This window comes from Cherax quadricarinatus, chromosome 48, assembly GCF_038502225.1.
Source record: "Cherax quadricarinatus isolate ZL_2023a chromosome 48, ASM3850222v1, whole genome shotgun sequence".
In the NCBI taxonomy this organism is placed as follows: domain Eukaryota; kingdom Metazoa; phylum Arthropoda; class Malacostraca; order Decapoda; family Parastacidae; genus Cherax; species Cherax quadricarinatus.
In genome coordinates, this window is record NC_091339.1 from 719,730 (window position 1) to 740,507 (window position 20,778).

Genomic DNA, 20,778 nt, shown 5'->3' on the forward strand with positions numbered 1-20,778 from the left:
ATCAAGTGCTTTGGGTCAAACGTCTTCAAATATAGTTCTTTCCTGCCTAAAATTTTTAAATTACTTTTATTTTCCTCAGTTTGAAATCATGGTCTCGTGTCTCCCTGATAATGACAGACAACAATCTTCACTATCTTTAGTATCGTATCCTTTTATTAGTTTTCATGTTATCATATCTGCTCTCTTATTATCTATCTAGCACTCTTCATTGAGAGGCGCCTTGATTCCGGTAAAGGTATATTGATCTAGAGAATAAGAGCATCCCTTCCCTTTTCTTCCTTCCCTGCCCTCCCCTGCCTTCCTCTTAGCTCACAACTTGATTATCTATCATTGCCCAGACGCGGTGTCACTCTCACTTCTCTATGACAATAAAAATCTATCTACCTGAGGGGGTATTTTAAATGTCTTATATGTTATGTAAGTTGATATATATATGTGCACGCTTGGTGTGTTTAAAATAAGTATAAATAATGTTTATATGTGGACTGAGGAATGTCCACATGTATACAGGAAAACAATGTAAAATTAAACTGTTTATGTCCGTTGTCGTCTGGGCTATTTATTAGCAGTGAAGATTTTTTTTTGTCATATGGGTTTTCTTCAGTCATTTTAGAAGTGCCCACCAAAATGTTTTATTAGGATGAAGAATATGTATGTATTAGGTACCACATCATAGTCACCACCTGATATACACACTGTGTTTATTTCCACAAGACGTAATTTTGTATGTCATATATCATCCCAGGCAAGCGGAATTCTGCTTCTTGTATAATTCCTCGTACTTAAATAACTGCTACACGGGGGGATTCAAACCCCCCGTGTGACTATAAGGCCAGTGTGCTGATCCTTCTTGTATTTACTGACAGAACTCCCCAAGATACTATTGGGTTGCCACAGGTGATAAAACTGATCTGATAACCCACATTCCTCGCCCATATTCTGTGCATCTATTTTAGAAGTTTTTCTCGGGATTTGTCGTCACTGATAAAGCTTAGTTATAAGCCAAAAGTAGTCTAAAATAAAAGTTTTTTTTCTATTATTACTTGGTTTTTATACTAACTTGTCGGCTTGTTGCCTCAGTCACCAAGTAGGTCGGTGGTGATTAGATCAGTAGTACTCTAAGTGACCTGAAAACAATGTTTTCTCCAGTGATTCTTCCTGTAGCTTCGTAAGATGTTCAGCGATAACGTTCTGAACTCTGCAAGTATTATAGCTCTTGACTAAAAGAGACCACTACGTTGTAGGCAACGTATATGATCATGACTCTTAGTAATGTAACCAGTCAACACGATTACATATTTGGACATATGGCATGTATGCTTGTTATCTATGATAATGTAAGTCAGCTGAGGCTTCAAGATGTTAGTATCAACCGTGTTTGTGCGTGAATAAGGTCTTGAAGAGTGTGGGCTGAGGTGGTACTTCAACTTCAACTCTCCATTTGTTCCTTTCTTGAAGACTCTAGTTGTCGAGGTTCCGGCTACTGAGTTCTGTAGTGTTGGCGCCTGTTGGAAGCTGCTCTGGCATAGTGAAGAATTTGTATACAATAGTCTGCTGAGGCGTTGCTTCTGCTGCACCTTCGAGTCATGAAGATATTCACACTTCTCTTACTGATAGGTGAGTCTCCCACATATTGTTAATATTATGTAAAATACGGTCAATAAAGAAAACTGACAAATAAAGCTAGGCAAAAAAATAGATAGTTTAGATAAATTAAAGAAGTTTACGTTACATTAATCTTGTGGTAATTGCTTGGTAAGTTTTGAGGCAAAATTAAAAATCGGCATAACTCTGGTTAACTGTTTTCCTTGGAGGGCAAATCTTCAGGCGAGTCAAAATAAATTCATTGATCACTTTTTGGCAGCTGTCTCTTCCGTATTGAATTATCATTATATCACATCTATGTTAACTTGTTGATGTTGTTATAACAGACACCAGAAATTAAGTATATTATTATCACAAAAAAGTTTGTCTAAATATCACTTATTTTTAGCAGTGAAAAAAAAATAATAATAGGCAATATTATGGTTATACATTATTTAGCATTGGTATAAAGACACATAATATTCATTGTTACTCAGTACACTGTGTTCCTGACATCCATTTCTACAGTTCGTACGTTGTTTGAACAACATAACAAAGACACACTGCTACAAGCAATGTAATAATTAAAACTCATCAGAACTTTTGGTATTTTTTATTGGATTTTATGGGTTTGGGATATAACTAATTGTGTGTAAAAGCAATAATAGAATTTTAAGTCTGTTTTCCTCATCATTATAACTTAAAATCGTTTTCTGAGTTATGTTATAACTATGTTACGATTTCATCATACTGGGATAGTGTTCCAAACACAGTTCATTTCTTTTCGAATAAGGCGATGGAGAATTAATATGGAGTTGCAGCCTCAAAACCCATTTGATTTCATTCATGACTACTGATCTTTTTTTTTTTTGTGGTGTGTTGATTTAAATGAAAGGTATTCCACGTTCAATAAACCACGGTACGGGTGGGGATTGAACTCGCGGCAAGTGAGTCGTAAAATTCCATGCCAATGAGTAAGCCACTTGCCGCGAGTTCAGTCCCCACCCGTATGTGATTTGTTTGCAGTCGTGTCATTACGATATCCCACGTTGTCTGCCAGAGAAGAGCTGGTCTCTACAGGGTTACTGCGTGGGTTGCTTAAAACAATATTGCTTTAACTATCTTGCTTTGGGATTTTAAGTATCTTCTTACATTTATTGTTTGTGTGGATTAAGTATATAAACATAATGTTTAAAAGTGCATGTGCTCTTTGATCTAAGTTCCATCCACTTTGTTATCTCTTATCACTCAAGTTATCACATCTGCTGAGCTCAGCAGCATCAAATGATGGAGTGCTCTTAGCTGTGTCCTCCTGATCTAGAATGTTATCGCAGTCCTCTAGGAATGTTGTCCCAGTTTCCTGAGACACATTGTAATTTTTTCGAGCTGCTCTTGTTAAGCCAGTAATAACTCTGCCAGATAACGGAAGACGATTTGTCCCTTTCAACTATGAGATTTATTGTTATCTCTGTCTTATCTAAGAATGTTGTCGGACTATATCTGTCAACTAATTTGTCTGAAAATCGACCGTATCAATAATTTACTCAAAGTCACCGGAAATACGGTTGATTGTCATAACATTAATATAGCATTAAATTATACTAATGTAACTAATAACTTCTGTTAAAATATTCGTGCTGAAGCACTGTAAAATAATCACTGTAAAACAGTCATTGTCAACACGTTCATTCAAGATATTAATCGCATCTCAGTTTTGTGGGGCTTTCATTATGTTATATCAAACAAGAACACATTAATTAAGCAAAACACTTTCACTGTGGCCATCTGAGAACGAAGGTGAGCTGATCTTCAAGGCAGGAATCTGTATACTATTCTCGTCTTATCGCTGCTGATCGATAGGCGCCCACAAGGTGTGTGTATATATATATATATATATATATATATATATATATATATATATATATATATATATATATATATATATATATATATTTATTATCAAAATGGCCGATTCCCACCAAGGCAGGGTGGCCCGAAAAAGAAAAACTTTCACCATCATTCACTCCATCACTGTCTTGCCAGAAGGGTGCTTTACACTACAGTTTTTAAACTGCAACATTAACACCCCTCCTTCAGAGTGCAGGCACTGTACTTCCCATCTCCAGGACTCAAGTCCGGCCTGCCGGTTTCCCTGAACCCCTTCATAAATGTTACTTTGCTTACACTCCAACAGCACGTCAAGTATTAAAACCCATTTGTCTCCATTCACTCCTATCAAACACGCTCACGCATGCCTGCTGGAAGTCCAAGCCCCTCGCACACAAAACCTCCTTTACTCCCTCCCTCCAACCTTTCCTAGGCCGACCCCTACCCCGCCTTCCTTCCACTACAGACTGATAGACTCTTGAAGTCATTCTGTTTCGCTCCATTCTCTCTACATGTCCGAACCACCTCAACAACCCTTATTCAGCCCTCTGGACAACAGTTTTGGTAATCCCGCACCTCCTCCTAACTTTCAAACTACGAATTCTCTGCATTACATTCACACCACATATTGCCCTCAGACATGACATCTCCACTGCCTCCAGCCTTCTCCTCGCTGCAACATTCTTCACTCATGCTTCACACCCATATAAGAGCGTTGGTAAAACTATACCAACTAATCTTTTTGTTATCCTCATAACCTTACTCTTTTCTGTATTCACTTTTAATTTTCTTCTTTTACATACCCTACCAAATTCATCCACCAATCTCTGCAACTTCTCTTCAGAATCTCCCAAGAGCACAGTGTCACCAGCAAAGAGCAACTGTGACAACTCCCACTTGATGTGTGATTCTTTAGCTTTTAACTCCACGCCTCTTGTCAAGACCCTCGCATTTGCTTCTCTTACAACCCCATCTATAAATATATTAAACAACCACGGTGACATCGCACATCCTTGTCTAAGGCCTACTTTTACTGGGAAATAATCTCCCTCTTTCCTACATACTCTAACTTGAGCCTCACTATCCTCGTAAAAACTCTTCTCTGCTTTCAGTAACCTACCTCCTACACCATACACCTGCAACATCTGCCACATTGCCCCCCTATCCACCCTGTCATACGCCTTTTCCAAATCCATAAATGCCACAAAAACCTCTTTAGCCTTATCTAAATACTGTTCAATTATATGTTTCACTGTAAACACCTGGTCCACACACCCCTTTCCTTTCCTTAAGCCTCCTTGCTTATCTGCTATCCTATTCTCTGTCTTACTCTTAATTCTTTCAATAATAACTCTACCATACACTTTACCAGATATACTCAACAGACTTATCCCCCTATAATTTTTGCACTCTCTTTTGTCCCCTTTGCCTTTATACAAAGGAACTATGCATGCTCTCTGCCAATCCCCAGGTACCTTACCCTCTTCCATACATTTATTAAATAATTGCACCAACCACTCCAAAACTATATCCCCACCTGCTTTTAACATTTCTGTCTTTATCCCATCAATCCCGGCTGCTTTACCCTCTTTCATTTTACCTACTGCCTCACGAACTTCCCCCACACTCACAACTGGCTCTTCCTCACTCCTACAAGATGTTATTCCTCCTTGCCCTATACACGAAATCACAGCTTCCCTATCTTCATCAACATTTAACAATTCCTCAAAATATTCCTTCCATCTTCCCATTACCTCTAACTCTCCATTTAATAACTCTCCTCTCCTATTTTTAACTGACAAATCCATTTGTTCTCTAGGCTTCCTTAACTTGTTAATCTCACTCCAAAACTTTTTCTTATTTTCAACAAAATTTGTTGATAACATCTCACCCACTCTCTCATTTGCTCTTTTTACATTGCTTCACCACTCTCTTAATCTCTCTCTTTTTCTCCATATACTCTTCCCTCCTTGCATCATATGCTAACTTCTCATATGCTAACTTTTTCTCCCTTACTACTCTCTTTACATCATCATTCCACCAATCGCTCCTCTTCCCTCCCGCACCCACTTTCTTGTAACCACAAACTTCTGCTGAACACTCTAACACTACATTTTTAAACCTACTCCATACCTTTTCGACCCCATTGCCTATGCTCTCATTAGCCCATCTATCCTCCAATAGCTGTTTATATCTTACCCTAACTGCCTCCTCTTTTAGTTTATAAACTTTCACCTCTCTCTTCCCTGATGCTTCTATTCTCCTTGTATCCCATCTACCTTTTACTCTCAGTGTAGCTACAACAAAAAGTGATCTGATATATCTGTGGCCCCTCTATAAACTTGTTCATTCTGAAGTCTACTCAACAGTCTTTTATCTACCAATACATAATCCAACAAACTACTGTCATTTCGCCCTACTTCATATCTTGTATACTTATTTATCTTCTTTTTCTTAAAATATGTATTACCTATAACTAAACCCCTTTCTATACAAAGTTTAATCAAAGGGCTCCCATTATCATTTACATTTGGCACCCCAAACTTACCTACCACACCCTCTCTAAAAGTTTCTCCTACCTGAGCATTCAGGTCCCCTACCACAATTACTCTCTCACATGGTTCAAAGGTTCCTATACATTTACTTAACATCTCCCAAAATCTCTCTCTCTCCTCTACATTCCTCTCTTCTCCAGGTGCATGCACGCTTATTATGACCCACTTTTCGCATCCAACCTTTACTTTAATCCATATAATCCTTGAATTTACACATTCATACTCTCTTTTCTCCTTCCATAACTGATCCTTCAACATTACTGCTACCCCTTCCTAGGCTCTAACTCTCTCAGATACTCCAGATTTAATCCCATTTATTTCCCCCCACCGAAACTCCCCTACCCCCTTCAGCTTTGTTTCGCTTAGGGCCAGGACATCCAAGTTCTTTTCATTCATAACATCAGCAATCATCTGTTTCTTGTCATCCGCACTACATCCACGCATATTCAAGCATCCCAGTTTTATAAAGGTTTTCTTCTTCTGTTTTATATATATATATATATATATATATATATATATATATATATATATATATATATATATATATATATATATATATATATATATGTGTGTGTGTGTGTGTGTGTGTGTGTGTGTGTGTGTGTGTGTGTGTGTGTGTGTGTGTGTGTGTGTGTGTGTGTATGTGTGTGTGTGCATATGTGTAATGAATCTGCGAAAATCATTCTGAACATTAAATTAGGTTTGGTCAAAAAATTAAAAATGTTTACATCACTGTTAGAGGAAAATATGTCAATCAATCCGTATTTTTTTGGGGTGGGGAGAGGCGGGGAGAAGTCCAATTTTTAAGGGAGTTCTCCCTGTTTAACAAGTTCGTCTCGTTACTCCCATTCCCCAAGAGTTGTATAACTCTCAAGGGTTTAGATCTTCGCCGTAGATATCATAATACATGAAAGAATATTCCCATTTCTCTTCCATGTTATATTGCTGTACATAGTTTTAATGTTTGTATTAATGAAAATGATAATGGCGTAGCTCCTGGGTGAGTGATCTCATCTGTTATTTCTTCTTTTCTTGCAGGGATGCTGCTCCCGTCTGCCATAGGTTTTTGGTGGCTGGATCTAGAGCCTAGAAAACAGTTGTCAGTCGACAACCACACCCTGGACAGTGGCAGTGATCACCAGAGTGGGGGTGATCAGCACAGCGATCAGCAGAACAGTAAAGCCAGTAGTCGTGACCCCCACTACAGCCATCATCAGCACGGTGGTGATCACATGAAGGGTGATGACCGTCACAGCCATCATCACGGCAGTCATCACATGAAGGGTGACGACCGTCACAGTCATCATCACGGCAGTCATCACATGAAGGGTGACGACCGTCACAGTCATCAAATGAAGGGTGACGACCATCACAGCCGTCATAACGCCAGTCATCACATTAAGGGTGATGACCATCACAGTCATCATCATCACGGCAGTCATCGCATGAACGGTGACGACCGTCACAGCCATCATCACATGAACGGTTATGACCGTCACAGCCATCATCACATGAATGGTGACGACCGTCACAGCCATCATCACATGAACGGTGACGACCGTCACAGCCATCATCACATTAACGGTGACGACCGTCACAGCCATCATCACATGAACGGTTATGACCGTCACAGCCATCATCACAAGAATGGTGACGACCGTCACAGCCACCACAAGAGCGGTGATCGTGTCCCAAGCTCCGACAAACATCACAGTCACCACCACGGCAGCGATCGCAATTGCAGTGACCACCAACACAGTCAGCAACACGATGGTGCTGCAGCTTCAGGAGCTGCTGAACCTCACACACCAGCAGCTGTTGACCCTCTCACAGCAGCTGCTGAGCCTCACATACCAGCCCTTGAGCTAGTGCACAACACCTCCGATACTCTCCCCTGCCCTATGTTATACACCCGCGTTGGTCAGCGCTGCCTCGCCTTCTTCACCGTTGCCCGGGTGAGTCCTCAAGTTCTTAACTAAATAAAATATCATGTCACATCATCCGGCGTTACAAGCCATGAATCCAAACCAAATTATTTCTACACTAGTTCACAGTCTTCCTAGATCACGACTTGATCTAAGATCAAGTGCCATACAGTGCCAGCCCTATTGAAATTAACTTTGTTTATGTAATGCAACTGTATAATAAATAATAATAATAATAATTAATAATAATAATAATAATAATAATAATAATAATAATAATAATAATAACTATTATTATTATTATTATTATTATTATTATTATTATTATTATTATTATTATTATTATTATTATTATTATTATTATTATTATTATTATTATTGTAACCTACTCATTTAGGGAACATATCAGTGACCCAATCGTGATTGTGTGATGCACTGCAATGTACTGTAAAGCGCTGCATTGTACTGCAATGCTTTGCATCGTACTGTAATTTTTTTTGCAGTGTACTGTAACGTATTAATAGTAATGCGTACTATTAAGCATAGTACACCATCCACATATCTGTACTACTTAGCCGAGAAGGTTATATTAAGCAGATCCATGATGGAGCAAAATATAATGGAATCTAGATTCATGAAGAATAGCATTGATTGCAAAATGAATATAAGTTAAGAGTTGTATAAATTAGATTAATTTATAATGAATAGAATTTCTGAGGTTTTTATACTATGCCTGACATGACTCACTTAAATTTTTACTTGACATTTGACTCTGATTTTATCTTCACTGCACTCCCACGCTTAGTGAGTAGGGTCATATGTGAGGTCATATGTGAGATCATATGTGAGGTCATATGTGAGGTCATATGTGAGATCATATGTGAGGTCATATGTGAGGTCATATGTGAGGTCATATCTCAGCTATACAAGTCTTGTGTTGTTCCATTATTTTTACAATTCCTTGAAAATGTGAGAAATCAAGAAATGGATTGGATTTTCACTATTTTTTAATGTTAATTATTTTGCATATATGTGCAATAAGACCACAGACAGCAGGTAATATCACAATATGCAGCACAACCACTGTGAAAATTTATTGAAATTCCAAGTGCTTTTTGTGATTTCTCACATTGTTAACAGTTCCTTGATAATGTGAGAAATCACAAAAGTGCTTGGAATTTCACTATTTTGTCACAGTGGTTGTTCTGTAACTAATGATATATATATATATATATATATATATATATATATATATATATATATATATATATATATATATATATATATATATATATATATATATATATATATGCAAAAAAACCACTCTGAAAGAATAGAGAAATTCCAAGCGCTTTCGTGACTACTCACATTATCAAGGAACCATGAAAGTAAAGCATCCAAGGAAGCTATATAAGGGGTCTGGCCGGCACCTCACTATCAAATCCCACAACGGTTTAAACACCTGATGCGCGCCGACCCAACTTGGATAGGTCCTTGGCACAACTCGCCCCACAAACTATTCTACCCAAGAAATAAGAAATTTTAAAGATTATTTGTCCAGTGTATTATTAAATTCTTCCCAAATTCTATTAATTATAAATGGATCTAATTTATATAAACCAAAGGAAATATTCATATTATTGTCAAAACTGCTTTTTATGAAACAAGATTCAATTATATTCCTGTCGACCATGGACTTGCTTGATACTACTTTCTCAACTTTTTGAAAATCAATTGGATGGTTAAAATCTCTTACATGAATAAATAGAGCATTGGAATCTTGTCCAGTTCTAATGCTATATTTATGTTGTTTTAATCTTAGTTCGAGATTTTTACCAGTTTGACCGTAATAAACTTTATCGCAAATTTTACAAGGAATCTTATAGACACATCCATCAGCATTTTGGGGGGAATTCTTTATCAAAAGTTTTTTTACTGTATCAAGATTTTTGAATACAACTTTAATATTAAAAGTCTTAAGAAGAGAAGGCATATCAACCAAGTTTTCATGGTAAGGGAGAACCAACATATTTTTAGTTGAATAAGGCTGGTTGTCCCTTTTTGGATTGTAAAAAGTATTTCTAGCAACTTTAAAAGATTTATCAATTACATTTCTTGGGTATTTTAAATCATTACCTATTTCATAAATTTTGGATATTTCCTCATCTATGAACTCAGGACTACAAATTCGTAAAGCTCTCAGAAACATTGATGAGAAAACAGACAGTTTGACTCTATCTTGATGCGAGGAATAATAGTGGACATAGGAACAGTTATTAGTAGGTTTTCTGTAAATTTTAAATTTGAATTCATTATTACCCTTAATAATTAAAACATCTAGAAAAGGCAATGAGTTATTTTCTTCAAACTCAACAGTAAAGTTTATTGAATGGGCTAAGCTATTTAATTTTCCAAGGAAATGGTGTATATCTACATTTTTGGGCATAAGACACAAAATATCATCAACATATCTGAACCATTTAGCTCTATTAGGGAGGATTGTGTTAAGTAACCTTGTTTCAAAAAATTCCATGTATAGGTTACTAAGAACAGGTGAAAGAGGATTTCCCATTGCCATACCAAACTTCTGAGTGTAAAATTTATCATTAAATACAAATTTTGCATCAACAATGCAAAGTTTAATAAGTTTAATGATAGTAGGAACTGGCAATGGTAAATCATAGTTAACGAGTTCTTCAGATAAGAAACTTAATAAATCATCAACAGGAACTTTCGTAAACAAGGAAGTAACATCAAAACTAAAACCTACTAATAACTGTTCCTATGTCCACTATTATTCCTCGCATCAAGATAGAGTCAAACTGTCTGTTTTCTCATCAATGTTTCTGAGAGCTTTACGAATTTGTAGTCCTGAGTTCATAGATGAGGAAATATCCAAAATTTATGAAATAGGTAATGATTTAAAATACCCAAGAAATGTAATTGATAAATCTTTTAAAGTTGCTAGAAATACTTTTTACAATCCAAAAAGGGACAACCAGCCTTATTCAACTATAAATATGTTGGTTCTCCCTTACCATGAAAATTTGGTTGATATGCCTTCTCTTCTTAAGACTTTTAATATTAAAGTTGTATTCAAAAATCTTGATACAGTAAAAAAACTTTTGATAAAGAATTCCCCCCAAAATGCTGATGGATGTGTCTATAAGATTCCTTGTAAAATTTGCGATAAAGTTTATTACGGTCAAACTGGTAAAAATCTCGAACTAAGATTAAAACAACATAAATATAGCATTAGAACTGGACAAGATTCCAATGCTCTATTTATTCATGTAAGAGATTTTAACCATCCAATTGATTTTCAAAAAGTTGAGAAAGTAGTATCAAGCAAGTCCATGGTCGACAGGAATATAATTGAATCTTGTTTCATAAAAAGCAGTTTTGACAATAATATGAATATTTCCTTTGGTTTATATAAATTAGATCCATTTATAATTAATAGAATTTGGGAAGAATTTAATAATACACTGGACAAATAATCTTTAAAATTTCTTATTTCTTGGGTAGAATAGTTTGTGGGGCGAGTTGTGCCAAGGACCTATCCAAGTTGGGTCGGCGCGCGTCAGGTGTTTAAACCGTTGTGGGATCTGATAGTGAGGTGCCGGCCAGACCCCTTATATAGCTTCCTTGGATGCTTTACTTTCATAGTTCCTTGATAATGTGAGTAGTCACGAAAGCGCTTGGAATTTCTCTATTCTTTCAGAGTGGTTGTTTTGCATATTCTGAAATCACCTGTTTACTGTGATCTTATTGCATATATATATATATATATATATATATATATATATATATATATATATATATATATATATATATATATATATATATATATATATATATATATATATATATATATATATATATATATATATATATATATATATATGTATGTCTGATTATGTGTGAGTGAGGTGAAAGTGTTGAATGATGATGAAAGTATTTTCTTTTTGGGGATTTTCTTTCTTTTTTGGGTCACCCTACCTCGGTGGGAGACGGCCAATTTGCTATATGTATATATATACAGTGGTCCCCCGCTTTTCGTAGTTCCCGGCAATCGTAAAATTCGCCAATCATAGAGGTATTTTCGTATAAACATGGACTCGTTTTTCATAGGTTGACTCGCGAGTCGTAGTTCGTCCGGGACGCGTACCCACGGCGTGAGTCAGGGCGGCAGCCAGTCTGGCATTGTTTACCAGTGAGCGAAGGTCCCCTCACGTGCTCCAGCAAAATATTTCATAATATTCCATTTATTTTAGTGCTTGCAAGTACTAAATAAGCTACCATGGCTCCAAAGAAAGCTCCTTGTGCCAAGCCTGTGGTAAAGAAGGTGAGAAATACGATTGAATTTAAGAAAACCATCATTGAACAATATGAAAGTGGTACAAGTGTGGCCGAACTGTCCAGGATGTATAAGAAACCCTACACAACCTCATGTTCTATAGTGGCCAAGAAAAATGAAATAAAGGATGCTGTTGTTGCAAAGGGAGTACCTATGCTGACAAAAATGAGATCACCAGTACTGGAAGAGGTTGAGAAGTTATTATTGGTGTGGATAAATGAGAAACAATTAGCAGGAGATACTCTTATGACTTCGTTTATTTGTGAAAAGGCTAGGCAGTTGCATGAAGATTTCGTAAAGAAATTGCCTGCAAATAGTGGTGAAGTGAGTGAATTTAAGGCCAGCAAAGGCTGGTTTGAGAGATTTAAGAACCGTACTGGCATACACAGTGTGGTAAGGCATGGTGAGGCTGCCAGTTCGGACCACAAGGCGGCTGAAAAATATGTGCATGAATTCCAGGAGTACATAGAGGCTGAAGGACTGAAACCTGAACAAGTGTTCAATTGTGACGAAACAGGCCTCTTTTGGAAGAAAATGCCAAAGAGGACCTTCATTACACAAGAGGAAAAGGCAATGCCAGGACACAAGCCTATGAAAGACAGGCTGACGCTAATGTTCTGTGCTAATGCTAGTGGGGATTTCAAAGTGAAGCCATTACTAGTGTACCATTCTGAAAATCCCAGAGTGTTCAGGAAGAACAATGTTATGAAGAGTAAATTGTGTGTGTTTTGGAAATCTAATAGTAAGGCATGGGTCACGAGGGAAATTTTCGTCGAGTGGTTCAATGAAGTGTTTGGCCCTAGTGTGAAGGAGTATCTCCTGGAAAAGAAATTGGATCTCAAGCGCCTGCTAGTAATGGACAATGCACCTGCTCATCCTCCAAACTTGGATGACCTAATTTTCGAGGAGTTTGGGTTCATCACAGTAAAGTTCTTGCCCCCGAATACCACTCCTCTCTTCCAACCCATGGACCAGCAGGTTATTGCAAACTTTAAAAAACTCTACACAAAAGCAATGTTTCACAGGTGCTTGACTGTGACCACAGACACTCACTTGACCCTAAGGGAATTTTGGAGAGAACACTTCAGCATCCTCCACTGCATAACCCTTATAGGTATGGCTTGGGAGGGAGTGTCTACCAGGACTTTGAACTCTGCCTGGAGAAAATTGTGGCCAGATTGTGTCGACAAGAGGGATTTTGAAGAATTTGGGACTGACCCTAATGAGCCTATGTCTGTTGTAAAATCAATTGTGGAACTGGGGAGTTCCATGGGGTTGGATGTGAGTTTGGAGGATGTGGAAGAATTGGTGGAAGACCACAATGAAGAGCTCACCACTGAGGAGCTACAAGAGCTTCAGCAGGAAGAGCAACACATCGCAGCTCAGAATCTTGCTGCAGAGGAGGAGGAAGAGAGATGGAAGAAGGTGCCTTCTTCAGAAATTAAAGAGATTTTTACTATGTGGGGTAAGATGGAAAGCTTTATGGAGAAACATCACCCTAACAAGGTTGTTGCAAGCCAGGTTGGCAACATGTACAGTGACAAAGTCTTGGGCCATTTTAGGGAAGCGTTAAAGAGACGCCAGAAACAGAGCTCTCTCCACAGTTATTTTGTGAGACAGGACTCCAGTGACTCTCAAGGTGGTCCTAGTGGCATTAAGAAACAGAGAAGAGAAGCAACCCCAGAAAAGCAAATGGTACCTGAGGTGTTGATGGAAGGGGATTCCCCTTCCAAACTATAAACAATCCACTCTCTCTCCTCCTCCAGTCTCCCATACACTAAGAAGAATCTCCAATAAAGGTAAGTGTTATGCTGTTAATGTTTCATTCATCATTTCCCATTGTATTGTTTATGTACTACATGCATATTTCATGTTAAAATTTTTTTGTTTTAATACTTCTGGGTGTCAGGAACGGATTAATTGTATTTACATTATTTCTTATGGGGAAAATTGATTCGTAAATCGTAAATTTCGTTTATAGAAACGGCTCCAGGAACGGATTAATTACGAACAACGAGGGACCACTGTATATATATATATATATATATATATATATATATATATATATATATATATATATAGATAGATAGATAGATAGATAGATAGATAGATAGATAGATGGATAGACAGATAGATAAGTAGATATATAGATATATTTTTTCATTTATGTTAACGTAAACATTAATAATTTTGTACCAAAAGAACCTCAGAAAACTTACCTAACCTTATTATAACAAACGCAATTTAATTGAGCCTAATCCAAATAAATATGTTTTAGATAAGTTTACAGTAGTTTAATAATAAACAAACACAATGAAATATATTCTTTTTCCGTTAGGTTTAGAATGATTTTTGCGAAATTATTACACACACACAAATTTTCGCATGCCTAATTCGGCAAGAAGAGCTTTGCTATTTAAGACAAAATCGCAAGTTTTACCGATTCGGCACGACATATATATATATATATATGTATATATATATATATATATATATATATATATATATATATATATATATATATATATATATATATATATATATATATATATATATATATATATATATATATATATATATATATACATATATTTTTTTTCTTTCGCATACGTGGTTGGCCGTGCAGGTTCCCTGGTCAACCGCGAGGGAATTCTGTAACAGTATTTTCGGCGACCTTGTCACCTTCACCGATATACACCAGTATATTGAAATTCTGGAATACCTGCAGACCTCTGGTAAGCAGACCTTTGGTAAGCAGATTTCTGGTAAATAGACCCCCTGGTAAGCAGATCTATGGTAAGCAGACCTCTGGTAAGCACACTTCCAGTAAGCAGAACTATGATAAGAAGTCTTATGATAAGAAAACTTATGATATGCAAACTTATGATAAGCAGACTTATGATAATCAGACTTATGATAAGCAGACTTATGACAAGCAGATTTATGATAACCACACTTATGATAAGCAGGCAAATACCCCTCTTGCAAACATACTACCAGTAAACAGACCTACAGTAAGCAGACCTCTGGTTAGCAGACTTCTGTTAAACAGATTTTTGATAAGCCAAGTCAGTGCGATCCTGAACTTGCACCTGCAGCTCGGAAAGTCACAGTCACAGCACTAATGGTCACCATCACGATGCCGTGAGACTCCTCATTTTATTTGCTGTATTAACCCATCAAAATCTTAGTTCAATCCCAGGAGACATGATGTTGCTTCATTTCCTGCCCCAGCCGAGTATGTTTGCTCTTCGACGCTAGATAAGATTATCAGAATTATTAGATATGATAATATCCTCAGAACTTTTAATAAAAAGTGTAAGAGTATTGTAGTTTTTTACGAATTTAAGTTGACGACGTCGTTGTTATGGTATTTTGTCCAATCTACAGCACTCTATATGAATAGTTATCAGGCTATTTTTACCTTAAACATATAAACTCAAAAATTTCAAAATCTTCTAAAAAAAAAATCGATATATATATATATATATATATATATATATATATATATATATATATATATATATATATATATATATATATATATATATATATATATATATATATATATATATATATATATATATATATATATATATATATATATATATATATATAATGATTCAGATTAAAAAAAAATTGCTAAAATTTGTCAAGCAAGTTATCATCTACAAAAGAATTTATCAGGATGTTTTTACGTTAAACATATAAACTCAACAAAAATTAAAAGAAAAAAAAAACTATATGGATATAATGATTCCGGAGTTTAAAAAAAAATTACTAAAATTTTTTTAACCAATTTTTCATTTTATATTTTATCTTTAGCTTCAATAAAAACTTACCCCAAGGTTCTCCCTTGATTTAATTACTGATATACGCATTATTCTTTCACATGTTCTTAAGAAAACTAGCTGAGTACTTGCTAGAAGTAGTCAAGTATTAGGTAAAATTTATCAGTGTATCTAATGATGGTAATTTAAAAGTATATACGTGAACCTAATGATGGTGATTTAAAAGTATATACGTGAACCTAATGATGGTGATTTAAAAGTATATACGTGAACCTAATGATGGTGATTTAAAAGTATATACGTGAACCTAATGATGGTGATTTAAAAGTATATACGTGAACCTAATAATGGTGATTTAAAAGTATATACGTGAACCTAATGATGGTGATTTAAAAGTATATACGTGAACCTAATAATGGTGATTTAAAAGTATATACGTGAACCTAATGATGGTGATTTAAAAGTATATACGTGAACCTAATGATGGTGGTTTAAAAACGTATCCATATTCCTAGAATTACTATAAATATATTTTCTTTCGATTTGATAAAGAGTTTCATGAATGTTTTCCACCTGTTTGACTGAGAGCTCACTTAAGTACTTGGTTGTCTCCTAGGAGTGGACGTGGACCTGTGGGTGGGAGGACGTGATGGAAAGAATGGGTGGGAGTGGATGGACGGGACTCCCATGCCCCGGGGAACTCCATACTGGGCCATCAGGTGAGTACAGTTCAGGCAAGCATAGTTATCTGAAGTCTCATTATTGCCCTCTGGTGGCTATGTGACGTCTATGAGATAATGCTGAAACATATTCTCTATCTCTCTCTTTCTGTCTGTCTGTCTGTCTGTCTGTCTGTCTGTCTGTCTGTCTGTCTCTCAGTCTGTCTGTCTGTCTGTCTCTCAGTCTGTCTGTCTGTCTGTCTGTCTCTCTGTCTCTCTCTCTCTGTCTCTCTCTCTCTCTCTCTCTCTCTCTCTCTCTCTCTCTCTCTCTCTCTCTCTCTCTCTCTCTCTCTCTCTCTCTCTCTCTCTCTCTCTCTCTCTCTCTCTCTCTCTCTCTCACACCACCTTCCCGTTCACAGGTCAGCTGAGGGAACTCACAGTCACATCCACCCCTCCACGTCCTACTTACAAGCTCCGTACAGCTTCCCAGCTTGGAAATACGATCAGACTGGCAGGTAGGACAAGAGCACCATGTACTGGGCAACCTGATAGATGATGTATAATATTACGAACTTTACTCGCTATCTATCCAGAACATAACATGAATGGTTTACAGTAGAAGATAATATGATACAACCGTGGTTTAAAAAAAAATCAAAACTGAATACGTCAAAATGTCTAGTGAGATCAGGATGACAGTAATAAAATTAGCATGAATATGTTGTATCCAGATTACTTTGTTGCAAGATTAGGATGACACTAGGATGAGGGTTCCAGAATTTTTTGTGAGGGGACTAGAGTTATGGATGATAGGATCACAATGTTTACGTAGATAAGAATAGCTCGTTAGGGGATTAGAATAGGGAATAATGCATCCCCTTTCTCCTCCATGTCACAGCTGCGCCGCTATGATGCCCAAATATTTCTACTACTTGTCGGATGTAGCATGCCGCGATTTGAAGAGTCCAGTGTGTGCGCTCCGAGAGGGGGCGCAGGTGGTGATAGCGAGGGGCAGCGAAGATACATACCCGGGCATCTTCATTCCTACCCAAGATGACCACACTATCGTCTGGGAGAAAGCACCGCCCACTAAGACCGCCCACACCACAACAGACATGGAGGGAGCACCACCCAACACGACCGCCCACACTAACACCGCCACCACTCAACAAGTTACCTCTACCCCTCCAGCTTCAACTTCGAGTCCCATCTCGAAATCTGAAGATGACTCTGACGGGTCAGGCATTCAGCCCTTCCCCAGCAAGCACCGCACGTTTGACGACTCCAGCGAAGAGGAGGAAGACGATGAGGAAGAGGAGGAGGAGGGGAAGAAGGAAGGTGAAAAGGGTCAAAAGGAAGGATCTGGGATGATGCCAGACTTCTTAATTGACTCCGAGACTGTGCATAACATCTTCATGGAAATTTAACACTCATACTTAGACACTGACTTATTTCATATTGTGAAAACCATTTTAATATTATTATTATTGCTAGTGTCCGCATGTTGTGCCGGGTCACTTCACACTGTTGTTTTCACTTTGAACTTCTCGTGTGTTTGTAAATAATAGAGCAAATACATAGTATTTATAGTGACATATTAATATTGGGACATACACTAATAAATATACTACATATAACCACGTAGAGTTCCAGTAACACTGACAAAGAAAGCTCTAATGTTGATATTGCTATAGATACACAAATAATACAGATAATATTGACTTGTACATAGTAAAGAAATTGAGAATTTGCAATTTAAATCCCACAGCCTGTGTATAAAGAGAAGATAATCACAACATTGCTACAGGTCACTACACTCTAGAGATGTATCGGATGTGAAAATTTAGATATACGCAGATGCAAATGTGCATGAGGATGTCTTACTTATTTTGCGGATGCGGATGCGGATGCAGATGTAAGGAATTGTGCGGATGTTCCGTGGATGTTGATGCGGATGTAAGAAATTGTGCGGATGTTCTGATGATTCTGATGCGGGTGCATGTGCGAATATCTGTTTACAGTAAAATTCGGTTGCGGATGCGGATGTGAGAAATTGTGCGTATGTTCCGCGGATGCGGATGCAGATGCGGATGTCCGATACATCACTACAGTAAACTCTTCACTAACCTCTCCAGAGGAAGTTTCTTTTATCACGTCTATTTATATTTATTAACATATGAAATAAGGTACTAGTGCTGGGTGCTGCGAGGAGCCGCTGTAGTTTATCTCTTTTAGAAACCTTATGAACAGAAAGCAGAGTGATCACATAATGGTTAACAGACTGACTCTAAGAGCAGACCCAACCTTCTTTAAGGCAATGTTTAACTCAATAAGAGCTTTGTTAAGGCAAAGTTTCCTGAAAAAAACTTTCTATGTTCTGTCTCTGTTCTCATATTTAAAAACCCTTATTTGGTTTCAAGACGACGTATGGTAGGTTTAAATACAATGTATGGTAGGTTTCAAGACGATGTATAGTAGGTTTCAAGACGATGTATAGTAGGTTTCAAGAGGATGTATGGTAGGTTTCAAGAGGATGTATGGTAGGTTTCAAGACGATGTATGGTAGGTTTAAAGAGGATATATGGTAGGTTTCAAGAGGATGTATGGTAGGTTTCAAGACGATGTATGGTAGGTTTCAAGACGATGTATGGTAGGTTTCAAGAGGATGTATGGTAGGTTTCAAGAGGATGTATGGTAGGTTTAAAGAGGATATATGGTAGGTTTAAAGAGGATATATGGTAGGTTTCAAGAGGATGTATGGTAGGTTTCAAGAGGATGTATGGTAGGTTTCAAGACGATGTATGGTAGGTTTCAAGAGGATGTATGGTAGGTTTCAAGAGGATGTATGGTAGGTTTAAAGAGGATGTATGGTAGGTTTCAAGACGATGTATGGTAGGTTTAAAGAGGATATATGGTAGGTTTCAAGAGGATGTATGGTAGGTTTCAAGACGATGTATGGTAGGTTTCAAGACGATGTATGGTAGGTTTCAAGAGGATGTATGGTAGGTTTCAAGAGGATGTATGGTAGGTTTAAAGAGGATATATGGTAGGTTTAATAGAGGATATATGGTAGGTTTCAAGAGGATGTATGGTAGGTTTCAAGAGGATGTATGGTAGGTTTCAAGACGATGTATGGTAGGTTTCAAGAGGATGTATGGTAGGTTTCAAGAGGATGTATGGTAGGTTTAAAGAGGATGTATGGTAGGTTTCAAGACGATGTATGGTAGGTTTAAAGAGGATATATGGTAGGTTTCAAGAGGATGTATGGTAGGTTTCAAGACGATGTATGGTAGGTTTCAAGACAATGTATGGTAGGTTTCAAGACGATGTATGGTAGGTTTAAAGAGGTTATATGGTAGGTTTCAAGAGGATGTATGGTAGGTTTCAAGACAATGTATGGTAGGTTTCAAGACGATGTATGGTAGGTTTAAAGAGGATGTATAGTAGGTTTCAAGAGGATTTATGGTAGGTTTAAAGAGGATGTATGGTAGGTTTCAAGAGGATGTATGGTAGGTTTCAAGACGATGTATGGTAGGTTTCAAGACGATGTATGGTAGGTTTCAAGACGATGTATGGTAGGTTTCAAGAGGATGTATGGTAGGTTTCAAGAGGATTTATGGTAGGTTTAAAGAGAATGTATGGTAGGTTTCAAGAGGATGTATGGTAGGTTTCAAGAGGATGTATGGTAGGTTTCAAGAGGATGTATGGTAGGTTTCAAGAGGATGTATGTTAGGTTTCAAGAGGATGTATGATAGGTTTCAAGACGATGTATGGTAGGTTTCAAGAGGATGTATGGTAGGTTTCAAGAGGATGTATGGTAGGTTTTTCAAGAGGATGTATGGTAGGTTTCAAGAGGATGTATGGTAGGTTTCAAGAGGATGTATGGTAGGTTTTTCAAGAGGATGTATGGTAGGTTTCAAGAGGATGTATGGTAGGTTTCAAGAGGATGTATGGTAGGTTTCAAGAGGATGTATGGTAGGTTTTTCAAGAGGATGTATGGTAGGTTTTTCAAGAGGA

General features: G+C 37.2%; 1 protein-coding gene across 4 annotated transcripts; it reads left to right on the forward strand.

Annotated features, from left to right (window-relative positions):
* Positions 1–1,345: 1,345 nt before the first annotated feature.
* On the forward strand, positions 1,346–20,077 carry LOC128696120 (uncharacterized). Of its 4 annotated transcripts, none has more exons than XR_011393258.1 (7): positions 1,346–1,617; positions 7,065–7,981; positions 14,938–15,046; positions 16,719–16,821; positions 17,181–17,276; positions 17,660–19,900; positions 19,967–20,077. XR_011393258.1 is itself a non-coding variant. In XM_053787210.2 (6 exons), the coding sequence occupies exons 1-6, from the start codon at positions 1,587–1,589 to the stop codon at positions 18,186–18,188; spliced, it is 1,785 nt and encodes a 594-aa protein (XP_053643185.2). In that variant the 5' UTR covers positions 1,346–1,586; the 3' UTR covers positions 18,189–20,077. The 4 variants fall into 4 exon arrangements, 1 of the variants encoding a protein (XP_053643185.2); XR_011393257.1 differs by having other exon boundaries at positions 17,660–19,745; positions 19,835–20,077; XR_008408101.2 differs by having other exon boundaries at positions 17,660–19,415; positions 19,482–20,077.
* Positions 20,078–20,778: the final 701 nt, after the last annotated feature.